Here is a 13,693-nt window from a genome sequence, read left to right as displayed (position 1 = left end):
TACTTCCAGTCCTGAACAGAAGGAAATCGTTTTGATGCCTAAATGACATTTTATGTTCAGTGACAACCTGGTGTGCTTGGGTCCATGAATGCAGTGGTGTCGTGAGTGGGCCCTGTTACAGTCGTCAGTGCCAGCATGAGGTGTCAGTGAATATATTTACACATTACTTCATTTAAAGTACGAGTTTGTGTCTCTGTCCACAGGCAGTCAACCCCGGCTGTGTCCTGGAGGATTTTGTGCGCTGGTATTCACCTCGGGATTACGTAGAAGAGGAAGTGGTCGATGAGAAGGGCAACACGATGGTGACGGGGACACTCAGTCCCAGGATGAAGATCCCAGGCAACATGTGGGTGGAGGCTTGGGAGACTGCCAGGGTCACACCTGCACGACGCAAAAAAAGACTTTTTGATGACACCAAGGAGGCCGAGAAGGTCTGAAGCAGGTCGTTCGTTTTGCCGCATGCGTGTTTTTAAGCCAAACGTGTTTACTAAGTGGATCACAAAGTGTTTTCATGAATGTTTCTGCTGATTTTCAGGATCAGCTTCTGCCATGGGACCGTTTTGGCTCATGTATGTTGAAGCATTTTCACATGTTGATGAAAAAGGATCTGATGCTGTCACACACGATGTTTAACTGACACACAGCAGCTCTCTGTGGTGTGATGGTGTTAAATGAAGAACAACTTTAAACCAGCTTCTATTAATGATCCGGTCGGCTTTATGGGAAAGGGACAAACAGTAACTGGGGTTAGTTGTTTCCTCACCCAAAGAGGGTCCTGGATTTGGACCCGGGCAGGTCCCTGCCAAGCGTTTGCATGTTCTTCCTGCACATATGAAAGCAGAGCTCGGAGCTCCAGTTTGCACCATCACTGAAAATGTTGCCTGTCTTTTAAAGACATTGTTTATCCAAAAAGAGAAAGTTAAAAATAATGCTCACTGATAGTCTTATGACAGATTTAAAGATCTGGGTATGACCGGTCCCTCTGTGAATAACCATCATAGAGAAAGGTCACCGTTTATCTGGAGTCTTCTTCAGAGGCAGCCTGTTGGCTGTGCAAAAATATTCTGTTGATCTGAAAGAGCAAAAAGAAAACAGAAGCCAGGAAGACTAAACTTTTTGGGGGTTTGTCTTTAGGTTCTGCACTACATGGCGATGCAGAAACCTGCAGACCTGGCCCGTCACCTCCTGCCCTGTATACTTCATGCAACTATTCTGAAGTTGAAGGAAGAAGGTAAGTCCTCACCGTTTGGTTGAAAAACACGTTTATATGAAATAAAATCAGGGAAAATAACTCTGAGCCCACAGCAGGTAAATTACAGTAAGACCAAAATACAAAAAACTAAAGATATTAAAATAAGTACTAAGAAAATGAAATGCAACCCGAGATGTTAATGCAGAAAAAAAACCAGAAGCTGCATCTTGGACGCTGCCAGCATAATGCACAGGCTTTTGACGGGGCTCGCACACAAACACAAAGCAGATGATGAAGCATCACCAAATATGTTTCTGTTGTGATATTTTGATACCATGGTAGTAGAGCTGGGCGATAGAACGATAACGATATGTATCGCGATATAACTTTTACTCGATAGAGAAATTAAGCTATCGCGATAGACCTCGCCGCTCTTGTCCTCTTAAAATAAAAAAATTAAAAAATTTTTTTTAAAAAAGGTCAGCCAATCCAAACTAAGTAGCGCAGAGCCGAACCAATCACAGCCGCAGCGTCACGTCGCGTGACTTGTTCAGCACAAGTGCCAAGCCGCACGTGTTTGTTTGGGAAGCAGCCAGCGCGTAATGGAGGAAATGAGTGTGCCGACTAGAAAAATCAACCGAGCGTGACCGAAGAGAAAACAGATGATGGTTCCAATGCCGGAGAGATTGTCGAACGGAAGAGCCATAGAAGTTCCGTAGTGTGAAGGTATTTCGGCTATTTCAAGTCTGACAAAAAACAGAGCAGCGTGCACTGTAAATTGTGCCGAAAGCAAGTCTGGAAATACAATAAACTGGTGCATGCGTCACACTGTGCGCCACGTTATTGTTTCGGTGAAATGAATTTCTACAATACTGTTAATTCTACTCTCTGCAGTGTTTAAATGCTTACATATACACACAGTTACTGTCCCTCCACACATACGACTCGGTTCTGCTTCTATGCCGCAGCTTTGTTTACTTTTTCCCACCGAGGCTTCTAGACTTCTGATTGGCCAACATTTCTGCACAGTTAGGAATCTAGCGCCACCTGCTGCTTTGGCATGTTCATAGCAGCGTTTTTCTTCATTTCTGCCTTTATGTGTGGACGGGATTATTTTTTAAAACGAAAACGGAAAATCTCCGTTTTCAAAAATACCCGTGTACGTGTGGACGTAGCCTCAGTCTCTGACTGGAAGCGCTAATTCGTCATTCGGCTTTTGTCAGACTAAAGTAACTGTTAAAACTCAAATTCAAATTTCAAATTCAAATTTTATTTGTCACGTACACAGTCATACACAGTACGATATGTAGTGAAATGCTTGGACAACTGCTCGTGACCTAAAGAGAACAAAAAAGGAAAAGGCTATGAATAAGATAGGAAATAAATATGAAAAATTAAAAAGGGTAAATTTAACTAGGAAGGAATAAAATATAAATTAAGGTTAAAAATGAAATAACTGTACAACACAAATTAGAATGAAGGGTAAATTTAACTGGGAAGAATAAGATAAAGATAAATATATAAATTAAAGTTGAAAATAAAATAACTGTACAACAAAATACACAATATAGAACTATATAAGAATGTATGAAGAAATCTAAATATAAATAAATATATACACACTAACAGCAGCTGTACAAGTATTAACCGGAAATGAAGAATATAGTGACCAGTGTTGTGCAAAACCAAAGTCCAGAAAGTCCAGTGTGTGTGTAAGAACTGTATGTGTGGGTCAGGACTGTGTGGTGGTGTGATTGAGAGACCGTATCGCCTGCGGGAAGAAGCTCCTCCTCAGTCTCTCTGTGTTGGTCTTCAGGGAGCGGAATCGCTTTCCTGACCTCAACAGAGAGAACAGTCCGTTGTTGGGATGGCTGAGGTCCTTCACGATCTTCCTGGCCTTGGTCCAGCACCGCCTGCTGTAGATTGAGTGCAGGTCAGGGAGCTCGGAGCGGATGGTGCGCTCAGCTGACCGCACAAAACTGTTTGAAAAGCTCAGCTATACAACAAGGAGAGATTGAGAATTTCCTTTTAGTTCTCAGTTTATTTGATATTGACAAAAGTTTGTCAGTTTTGTCTGTTCTTCTGTAAAACAAACTAAGATTTATTTTTAGAATTAATATTTTGTTTCTAAGTGGAATTGACAATTTAGTCTGTTTCGTTTGTTCTATTTTGAAACTTAAACGCTTCAGCGGCTGCCTTTTGTGTAGTTTGCAATATTTGCCTTTATTTATCTGAAAAAGTCTCATGTTCCTTAAGTACATCTACCCTGTTGAACTTATTATGGGAAATAAATATTTAAATAAAAACAAGCTGCTGATTATTTCACATTTTACTTGTGAGCAACGGCACATTTAAATCTTACAAATATAGTTATTTGGCTTATATCGTGATAGATATCGTTATCGCCTGAAATGAAAAAAACATATCGTGATATGAAAAAATCTCATATCGCCCAGCTCTACATGGTAGCATTTACAGGATATTGTTTTTGATGATGTTATACAAAGGACCCTGTTTCTGCAATGCCCTTTGTTTGAACCTCATCTCCTCTTGCTGTGACCCCATGGGCGACTTCCCTTGGCCTGCTGGTCTGGAAAATCCAACAGTTCATCTATATGTAAAGAAGGCACTTAAACTGGAACAGGCATAGCTGCTTGATCCTGCCGTGGAACAATAGGACGGGGTGCAAGCTCTCATGCTCCCAGGACGTGGGGGTGCATTCCTGGAGTGCACACCAGGCTTGCAGCCTGCTAAGGATCACACACAATTGATTATGTGCCTCTGGGTATACATGGTTAAACATTTCCTAATGCAAATAACTACATGCAGTATTCTACCATGTGCAAACTTATATCACTAAAGGATTCTAACTGTCTAGTGTTTAACGGACCTTTCAAAGGTATGTTGAGATTATAGAAGGCCCCTTTCAGAGCTAGGGGGAACTTCCTTATATGGTTGTAACTTGAAACTTGTTGACACACAAACCCTTCTGCCTATAAAAACTGCTGCACAAAGAATAAACTTTGAGTTAGTTTGGGATGACAATTTAGAACAGTCTCCGCGTCTTTTTGTTCTTCCAAACTGCTCCCGGTACTCCGGCCGGTGCCGTAATTAACCGTTGATCATGCTTGAGAATATTTTAATTGTTATAGGAGGATGAACTCTGATGATGAAAGCCCACGCCTCAGAGAAACCCGGAATGGAGTTTCTTACAGTTTCCAAACCAAAGAAGATAAGATGAAGCATACCTGCGCAGCGGTGGGTGATGAGGAGAGGCCGCAGCGTGTCTGTCTTAAAGTGCAAGTTTGTGACAGTTTAAAGCTTAACAAGCTAAGACGCCAAACATCCAGAGCACAAAGACAAGTCAGAGGGCTTTTTCAGACACACACTTCTAAACCGTCGTGCTCAACAGTGTCTCTGCTAAAACTGCGTCTGTGCTCTACCCCTGTAAAGTTGCCTATCGAGTGCTTAATGATAAGGTGCATGGTAGCTGCTTTCCTCTGCAGGTGGATGAAGCCACTGATAGTGACAAAGGAATGACTTCTCTGGTGTATGCCTTATACCAGGGGTGTCAAACTCAAATACACAGTGGGCCAAAATTCAAAACTGGAACAAGGTCGCGGGCTAACATTAATATTTATTGAAAAAAAAATCTTCCTCCAGATTTAAGAATGAATCTCTTCTTATGGACTCAAACAAGTTTTGCTGAAAAACTGAATATGGAACAAGCAAAGTTTAATACTAAACAATATGTATATTAGTTGTATAATACCAGTAGGCCAGCTCTAATAATAATTTGGTATGGCTTTGCGGGCCAAATGTAATTAGGCTGCGGGCCAAATTTGGCCCGCGGGCCAGAGTTTGACACCTATGCCTTATACTGTCATCACTGCCACCCTGCTGCAACTGACTGAAGCATCCTGATGCCAGGCTGAGCATGCATGACGCATGATCCCGCGTGATCCCTTGCATGACCATCTGACTGTTCTTGGTGGAAGTGACTTGACAGAGCTATCGAGATGAAGTTCTCTAACCTGTACAACAACCTGGCCTGTGGCAGTTTGCGTGTCGCCTCCACATTGCCAAAGATCACTAGCATATCCAGACACTTCCTTGGCCAGCATTTAGTGTTGATGTCTCTCCCACTGAATATGCCTGGGTAATTTTGGGCTGGCATGTTCATTAGAGGCAACCAGAACCCATTGCAGCTGGATGCTGCATTTATCTATGAATGGAAAGAAATTGCTCAACAACAGATCTGCAGTCTGTGCTCAGACAGGTGACTGCTTGCACCTGTCTGAGGTAATACTGTCAAGCACCGTCATTATAACAGTCTTGTACTATACATACAGTGTATATATGTGTTTTGTTTCTTTCTTTCTTACTACTATTGTACATCAGTAAAGTGCAGGAGCCCATTTTTCCAACTAGATAAAAGTCTAATACAACCCAAGAAAACAGCTTAGCCATGAATCACACTTTGTAATATCTGTGTTTGGATATTACAAAGTGATTTTATTAAACAAAATGGCCTATTAAGGTTAAATATGAGCTAAATATGATATTGTAGTCCATTCGTAAGAGTGTTTTGAAGTGCTTATTTTACTAGGTGACCTCTGTGAGGCAAACATACAAAATGCTGTATGCTATCTGTGAGGCTCATATGCAATTTCTTAAATCCAAATCAAATCAAAACAAAGCTTTTTTTTTATGCAATGTAAATATACATTTCAAAACAATTCATGGCAACAGTTGCCAAGTCATGATGATGTCATGGGCTCCATTCCCCAAATTCCACAGTTAGGTTTGATTTTGAACACTTCAAGACAAACTGCAGACAAAAAAACTAAGAAAAGCAGTCACAAAACTCAAGATGAGTGAAGAAGGCCAGCTGCCATACAAGTCGAGCTCAGTAAATAATGAACTCTGTTTGGAGGGACAATTTTGTGATGCAATCATCAAAGTGGAGGATGTTGAATTTCCGGTCCACAGGATCATCCTATGTAACTGTACGCCGTACTTCAGGTGAGTTGCTTACCTGATAATGTGAAGGACAGTTGACTGATTTATACCTGTGAAAAATGTAATTCATGGTCTTAGTTGGTGAAACAGTGCCAACCAAAAGGAACAGGTTGAATCATAAAACTTTTCTGATAGAAAGACTTTGTCACGGTCAACTGACAGATACACCCAAAACATAATGCAAACATTTGCAGATTTCATCATTACCTTCACAGAGCTCCAGATTCCACTTCAGTAAATGTGCCATTTAAAAAGCACTGTGAATCACTTGGTGATTGTGTGAAGTCTAATTGAAGTGTTTTATTAAGTTACATTAATATCTTCCCCACTGTTATTGAGACAGTAAGACACACCAGACTTCCTGATACTAAAAAGGTTGAACTGTGTTATACAGTTATACGCTGAGCAAAAGTTTTGAGTTGCCTCTCATTTTTTTATATTTTGCTTTGAAACAGATGATTTTTTAAAAGTCCACTTGAGCAATAGTTCTGTGTTTTTTTGAAGACTTATAAAGGTTTGGTTTGGACATTTTTCACCCTTTTTAGTCCAGTGCTTGTACCCGATCATTTTCAGAGGAATGGTTTCCTCATCCTCATCAGAAATGGTTTCATGGTTCATGTAAAACCTGTTAAAACCAATAAATAAATGTTAAGAAAAAAAAAGAAAAGAAATGGTTGTGGAAGGGAAACAGAGACTGTAATTAAGCAACATGCACTGGAACTTCCATAAGGAAAGGAAACAGACTGAGGTATGCCAAATTACGCAATAACTAGACTAAATATCAGGGTAAACTGGCCCTATGGAGTTGATTTCAATATTTGTCATAGAGGTACAACAGTGAGTGTTTAGAGTTAACTTTAAAGCACGGTGGAGGCTCTGTCATGGTGTGGGACTGCATTGTGTTTGGCAATAGCTTCATAAACATGCTGCCAATGTAATAAAGACATTGAAAACCCAACAATCAAGTGCACTAAACATGTACAAACTCTGTTTTGGAGTTACTTGGAGTACTTGTGCATGACATAGTTTATTATCTTGTTGCCTCCACACCTTTTAATATTCTCTACTCTGTCTCCATCTCTACCCTCAGGGCTCTTTTCACCCACTGCAGCGACCCAGACAAACAGGTCTTCAACATACCTGGCTTGTCTTCTGAGATGATGGCACTCATCATTAACTTTGCATACACCGGCTCAGTTTCCATAACGGGGGAAAATGTAGTGGAACTTCTCATGGCAGCTGATCAATTCAATGCAATGGACATTGTGAAACTCTGCTCTGACTTCCTCGGGGAGCAACTGTGCCCAGAGAACTGCGTTGGCATTTGGCAGTTCACAAAAGTATGCTTATCACCCGAACTACGCACCAAGGCCTACCACTACATCATCAGTAACTTTGAGCAGGTTGTTCTTGAGGAGGAGTTCCTGCACCTAACTGTGGAGGAACTTGCTGACATCCTTGATAGAGAGGACCTCAATGTGTGGGAGACCACTTTGTATGAAGCGCTTACAAAGTGGATTAGCCATGTACCTGTACAACGGAAACAACACCTCACCGCTCTGTTGTCCAAGGTCTATAAACTTTCATTACTACATTTAGTTTGGACTTAAATCTTCAGCATTTAAGTCATAGATTGAGTCGATCCATCTGGGTATAAGGATGCTTTAATATCTTGAGATTTTGCTCTTTTCAGGTGTAGCCAAACCACATTTAAGAAATTCTCTTCAAGAGCATTAAAACCGTATCAGATCTCTACACACATACTATAGAATAAATTATATTTATTAAGTATAGTTGCTAGGGCTATGACTAAAAACTGTCCCTGTTGACGAAAAGGCTAATGGTGTCTGACTTTGGTCGCTCTCTTGCTAGCAATAAGAAAATTAAACAACATTAGGAGCATTATCCTAAAGAAGCTTGAGTTTACTAAAACTGATGTAGTTGAAATTCATAGTCACATTCTCTTCTGTCATCTCTCTATAGGTCCGACTGGGATTGATGACGTCAGACTACCTAAAGGACAATGTGCTGTCTAGTGAGCTGGTGGAGGCCAATTCTGAGTGCCTGTCCATGATAAGTAATGCCATCTTAGACATACATGATCTAGGAAGCAGACCCTTCATGTCTGCCTTGTATCACCCTCTTGCTCGTCCCCGCCTGCCTCATTCCATCCTGCTGGCCATTGGGGGGTGGAGTGGTGGTGAGCCAACTAACGGCATCGAGGCCTACGATTGCCGGGCTAACCGCTGGGTCAACGTAACGAACAACCTCGAGTGTCCTCGTGCTTATCATGGAGCCGCCTTCCTCAACGGGTACGTCTACTCCGTTGGTGGCTTCGACGGGGTGGAGCATTTCAACAGCGTCCGTAGGTTTGACCTGACCACTCACGCCTGGAATGAGGTGGCGCCCATGCACTCCCGCCGCTGCTATGTGAGCGTGACTGTGTTGAACGGGTTCATCTATGCCCTGGGAGGCCACGACGGGCATGTACGACTCAGCAGTGCAGAGCGCTATCAACCTGAAATCAACCAGTGGAGTCTTATTGCACCGATGCACGAACAGAGGAGCCACGCCAGCTGCACAACACTTAACAACCGGGTGGGTGAAGTAAAACAGTAGCAGAGAAATAGAGTAGGGTCTAAGGCACACAGGCCTAGAGACCTGTCAGCAACCTTTGGTAACAACCAGTTGCTAGGGGAAAATGTGTACTCCTCAGCTGGTTAGGCAGTGGTTGTATGAAAGACTCTACAGATTTCTACAGCAAATAGTTTGAGTATTTGCAGTAAGTCAGAGTACTCCATGCAAACCTCAACAGTCTGCTTACAACCAAAGGAAACACAAGGAGGCTTGTGGTGCAAAACCTTCCTGGTTACAATTTCACAGTAGTGACAGCCATCAACCTCCAGCAACCACTTGCCAACCAGTCAGGGAATACACATTTTTACAGTGAAGCGAGGTGCAAGATAGGTCACAAACTGGTTTCTATGTTCATGTTTTCAAATTTAAAAGTATAGTTTAAAAAGTTGAAAAATATACTAATATATATCTATTTTGTTTCTAACTGATCACAAGTGCATCTTTGCATTTATGTACAGTACTTTATTTGAGTTGACTTGTCAACTAAAATATAACAGATATTAAAAAAATTGTAAAACACACACATTTGTTAATTGTCATATTTTTCAGTTGGACACTTGGGTACTGAGTATCGGTCTTACTTCACAAATGATGTGGAAACATTTCACTTACAGGTAACATTGTTTCCAACTGAAATCTAAGAAATGTAAAAATTTTTAATGTCCCTTTTTTGTTTTCAGATTTACATTTGTGGTGGACTCAATGGCAACGAGTGTCTGCAGACAGCTGAATATTACAACCCAGAGAGCAACCAGTGGACGATGATCAGTCCCATGAACAGCCGCCGCAGCGGGATAGGTGTCATTGCATATGCGGATCATGTCTTTGCAGTAAGACCACAAAGTAGTGCTGACACTCACGTAACATACAAATCAAATCTGTAATGTGCTTTGATCAGCAAGGCTTAACACAGATTTGGCTGACACAGAATTTGGCTAACTTTGTTTTGTATTTATCAATGATCAGATTCCTATCCTGACCACAGGTTCAGAGAAGGCATTCTTACTCATTCTATGTATTAATTTAACTGATTAGTGATGTTTCTGCCTCTCTTTTTTTTTTCATGTGCCTCATTCCCAAAATGTTGTGTCTTTGATGATTTCACATTTCACTCAGTACAACAGAAATACTTATTCAAAACCAACATTGTCATCCTCATCGTTCCATAGAGGACATATGTTAGAGACAATTTCAAACTTATCCTGCAATACCTTTAGAAAAATGAGGGAATAAGCCAAGTGATTAGAACTCATCCTCTGGGGACGGTAGGCCTTTTAGCTGTAAATTTATCTTGCTATTTGCCTTAAAACCACTTATTTAGTTGTTTTGCAGCTGCACCCTTTGGTAAAAAGCAAAGATTTTAGTCTCACCTTCTGAGACACACTTCTTTATTTAGCTAGCTACCGTTTAGTATTTATTTTCTATTCAGACTAAGTCTCTATTCAAAAAAAGGAAAAGTTATCATCAGCAGAATGCAGTGACCTTACCCTGGTGCTGACCTCAGGGTCTTTGATCAGGCTTATAGGCACTTATAGCCTGTCAGGGCTACTTTAATCTGTTATAGGAAGAAAGGACTGGAACTCAGTGTTCCTTTTTGGACTAAAGGCAAAAGAGCTGTGAAGACATTTATACTGAAAACACAAATACTTTTTGTCGAGGGCTATTCATCTTTGTTGATAATAGCGTGGTGTAATAGACAACAGCACTTTAATAGCTGTAGTTGAGGCTTGAGTGAAAAAAGGTCTCATACAGACTTCCACAACAGCTGGCTTCTACTTTATTTTACTTTCTCCTTTTAATTCAGAAGTCATTTTCACACACCACTGCACCCTGATCTTTTCTAGACATTCCCAACAAATGCGGGCCTGTGAAAATGCAAATACTGGGACGTTAATGGGCCTTTTTTAAACAACTTTTATGTGTAAACTCCATATAACAGCATGAGAATATGTCAGGTAGCTGTTCGCTTTATCCAGGTAAAACCCTAAACCAATCAGAGTATTTCCAGTAGTCAGATCACACCTAAGGTAAACAATTTCCTTGTATCTGCTACATATTAAGGGCAACTTTGGACAATATTGCAACTTAATTCTTCCGTCACTTTCTGGAGTATCTGTGCAAAAGCAGCTAAAGACATATAGCAGGTGCATTTTCTTACAGGGGTACGGTGAAGCTGGTTACACTTACATTCAATCATTTGAGCCACGTATTTACTTTTAGGTTGGTGGCTTCGATGGAAACAACTATCTGCGCACCGCTGAGGCTTACAACCCGCATACCAACACGTGGAACCTCGTGTTCTCTATGCTGACCCCCCGCAGCAACTTTGGCATTGAGGTAATTGATGATCGCCTCTTTGTCGTCGGGGGTTTCAATGGCTTCACCACCACTTCGGACGTCGAGTACTACACCGCTTTAACCAATGAGTGGTATGAGGCGTGCGACATGGATATTTTCCGCACAGACTTGAGCTGCTGTGTGATGTCCGGACTTTCCAACCTGACTGAGTACACCTTTCCTCGTGACTTCCTGCCACTTGAGGATGTTCTGAAATTAGCAATGGAGTCACCAGAGTCCACGTAAAATCTTTAAAGTGCAGTACTGCCATGTGTCAACATCTGAGTCTCGAACATGAAGGACTGAAATAAATCTTTAGAGCATTAAACTGCTGGTGAACTGGACATTTTATGTATGTATCTCAAAAACTTTCAGTAGGAGAGCCTGCACTGTAGATACTGGGTTTTATTAAGAGAATGCAATTGCAACAATAACAAATTGAAAAGATTTTTTCATTCCCTGTAATGTATGGCTGCTGAGCAGCCATACCAGACATGCACACAGGGTGACCAGATCACAATAAGCCGCATGTCGGACTTTTCAACTCTTGCTAGGTAAACACCATAAGAATAAAGGGAAGTTTTCACTCTCCCTTGTTATTTCAGCTGCGGTTCTGTCTGGTAACAGTCTATAGGTTTGAGTAAGGATGTATCCAATATTTTACAGTTGTACTAGCCAATACCCAATAAAGCAATTCTTACTTTTATACCAAACTAGTCAGTCTCAGCTTAGTCAATTTACTCTTTCACAGTAGAGCCTATTTTCTGAATAGTCTTCTGTCTAAACTCAAGATTAAAGAAAAAAAAAAATCTTAAAATTAACTAAAAGCGAGGCTGTCTCTGCACTGCACAAACCAAACACAAAATGTCGGCATGTTAGCCAATATTATCGTGCACCCTTAATTATAACACTGGGCTAACCTGGCCAAATTACAAACAAAAATCAATCACAACCAACATGGACTGTAGTAGCCGTGGAAGGAGAGAGGAAGTCCTTTCCTATAGTCCATCTGACCATATTGGCTTTACTGGCCAATAAAAGCAGTCCACTCAGCCATGCTCTTCTTGTAAGATGATGTGAGATCTCTCTCATGGATTTTGTCCAAGAGAACCTCCGTCTGTATGACGGAAAGCAGAGTGGCTACACACTTTGGGTATGTAAGGTGAAGGGTGTAATAGTAGGCCATAAGGTATAAAGCACCCTCGGTAACCAAGTCTTTTGGAAATGTGGTTATTGGCACATCTCCTACCGCTAGGATGCAGTTGGATGGACTCACAATCAGGACTGGGCAGGAGAGAGGACGTTTCATCAGATAGGTATTAGGGTCTTCTTGGTCCTTTAACACATAACACAGACATACTTTTGTAAGGATGATGCACTTTTGTTTCAAACACATAACTAAAGCTAATGTAACCCTGGTAAGATTTACAGCAATCAGAAGTACAGGGTTCTTTGAATGCATCGTAGTCCTTGTCTGATAGTTTAATTTCCGGGCTTGCCCTGAAGGCACCATCTGCAGCTCCGTGCGCGTGAAGGTGTGGTGTAGAGGAAAAAGGACGGCAAGGAAAAACTCCATGCTGCCGCGGAGCACGGTTTTTTCCAGTTGAAAGAGAGGAAAGAGGTTTAATTAACATTTGTGAGAGAGCTGTCGTTAGCGGTGAACCACAGATGGGTACCTACCTGAAAGGAGCCGGAGTATTTCTTTGAACTTTTTGAACTATTCTGACTGGTTTTTTTTTTGAGGTACAGTTCCATGGGTGCCAAGTGAGGAGCTGGTATCGTGGGTCTAAGACACTGTTGCTGCTGTGGAGGCCTTCTCTGTGTCAGGACGCCGACACGTTGATGCCTGCCGTACCAGGAGGGCGGTAGGGAAAAAAACAAAAGGAAGCCCACCTGAGAGATACCTTATCATTTTCTTTGCTACTTTTTCTCCGCCTGAGATTCAGGTCGTTTTCAGTTCTTAACCCAGGACAGTGGGTAACTGAATAAACTGACACCATAAGGAACTGGACACTCACGTGCTATTTTCTTTTCTTTTTCCTTTTCTTTGGGGTGTTGAAATATTGTGTTTCTTGTCTTACATCTATTTTGATTGTTTCAATTATTTTTGTGATGCATTTGAGATGGTTACTGCATTTGAAGGTATCCCTACATTGAGGATGAGCAAAGGGAACTGATCCAAAAGGAAATATATAAAGCAAACTTTGTTTCATAAACCTGTGGTCGTGCGTGTTATGTGGGTTGGAAGTCTCATTGCTCTTACAGAGTTGCTACCGCCAATCTCCTTCCCAAACCTAGATTCGGATATTGTAGACATTGCACTTGGGCGAGCAGTATAGATCATCTCTTTATAGATAGAGGGACACACGTCCAGGTTACATAAAAAGTGGCGAGCCAGCCAGGAGATTGGTTAATAGTAGCTTTCTGATCTTCCACCCCACACTACGCACGTTTGAGATTTTTGAGATTTGTTCCACTGAGTCAGGTATGGATATTTGCAATCGT

The 13,693-nt window shown here is 41.4% G+C and overlaps 1 protein-coding gene across 2 annotated transcripts; it reads left to right on the top strand.

Moving 5' to 3' along the window:
• The first annotated feature begins 5,945 nt into the window (after positions 1-5,945).
• LOC147300625 (kelch-like protein 10) lies at positions 5,946-13,404 on the top strand. Of its 2 annotated transcripts, none has more exons than XM_086285072.1 (5): positions 5,946-6,217; positions 7,305-7,554; positions 8,198-8,812; positions 9,532-9,681; positions 11,072-13,404. In XM_086285072.1, the coding sequence occupies exons 1-5, from the start codon at positions 6,066-6,068 to the stop codon at positions 11,432-11,434; spliced, it is 1,530 nt and encodes a 509-aa protein (XP_086141198.1). In that variant the 5' UTR covers positions 5,946-6,065; the 3' UTR covers positions 11,435-13,404. The 2 variants fall into 2 exon arrangements, with proteins under 2 accessions (XP_086141198.1, XP_086141197.1); XM_086285071.1 differs by having other exon boundaries at positions 5,950-6,217; positions 7,305-7,785.
• The last annotated feature ends 289 nt before the right edge of the window (positions 13,405-13,693 follow it).

This window comes from Aulonocara sp. 'chitande type north' Nkhata Bay, unplaced genomic scaffold (genome assembly GCF_057382095.1).
Source record: "Aulonocara sp. 'chitande type north' Nkhata Bay isolate Kocher_YH1m ecotype deep benthic unplaced genomic scaffold, A_spYH_male_GT1.1 unmapped_scaffold_23, whole genome shotgun sequence".
Lineage (NCBI taxonomy): Eukaryota > Metazoa > Chordata > Actinopteri > Cichliformes > Cichlidae > Aulonocara > Aulonocara sp. 'chitande type north' Nkhata Bay.
The sequence above is the reverse complement of the archived record's forward strand: the minus strand, read 5'-3'. Positions and strand labels throughout refer to the sequence as shown.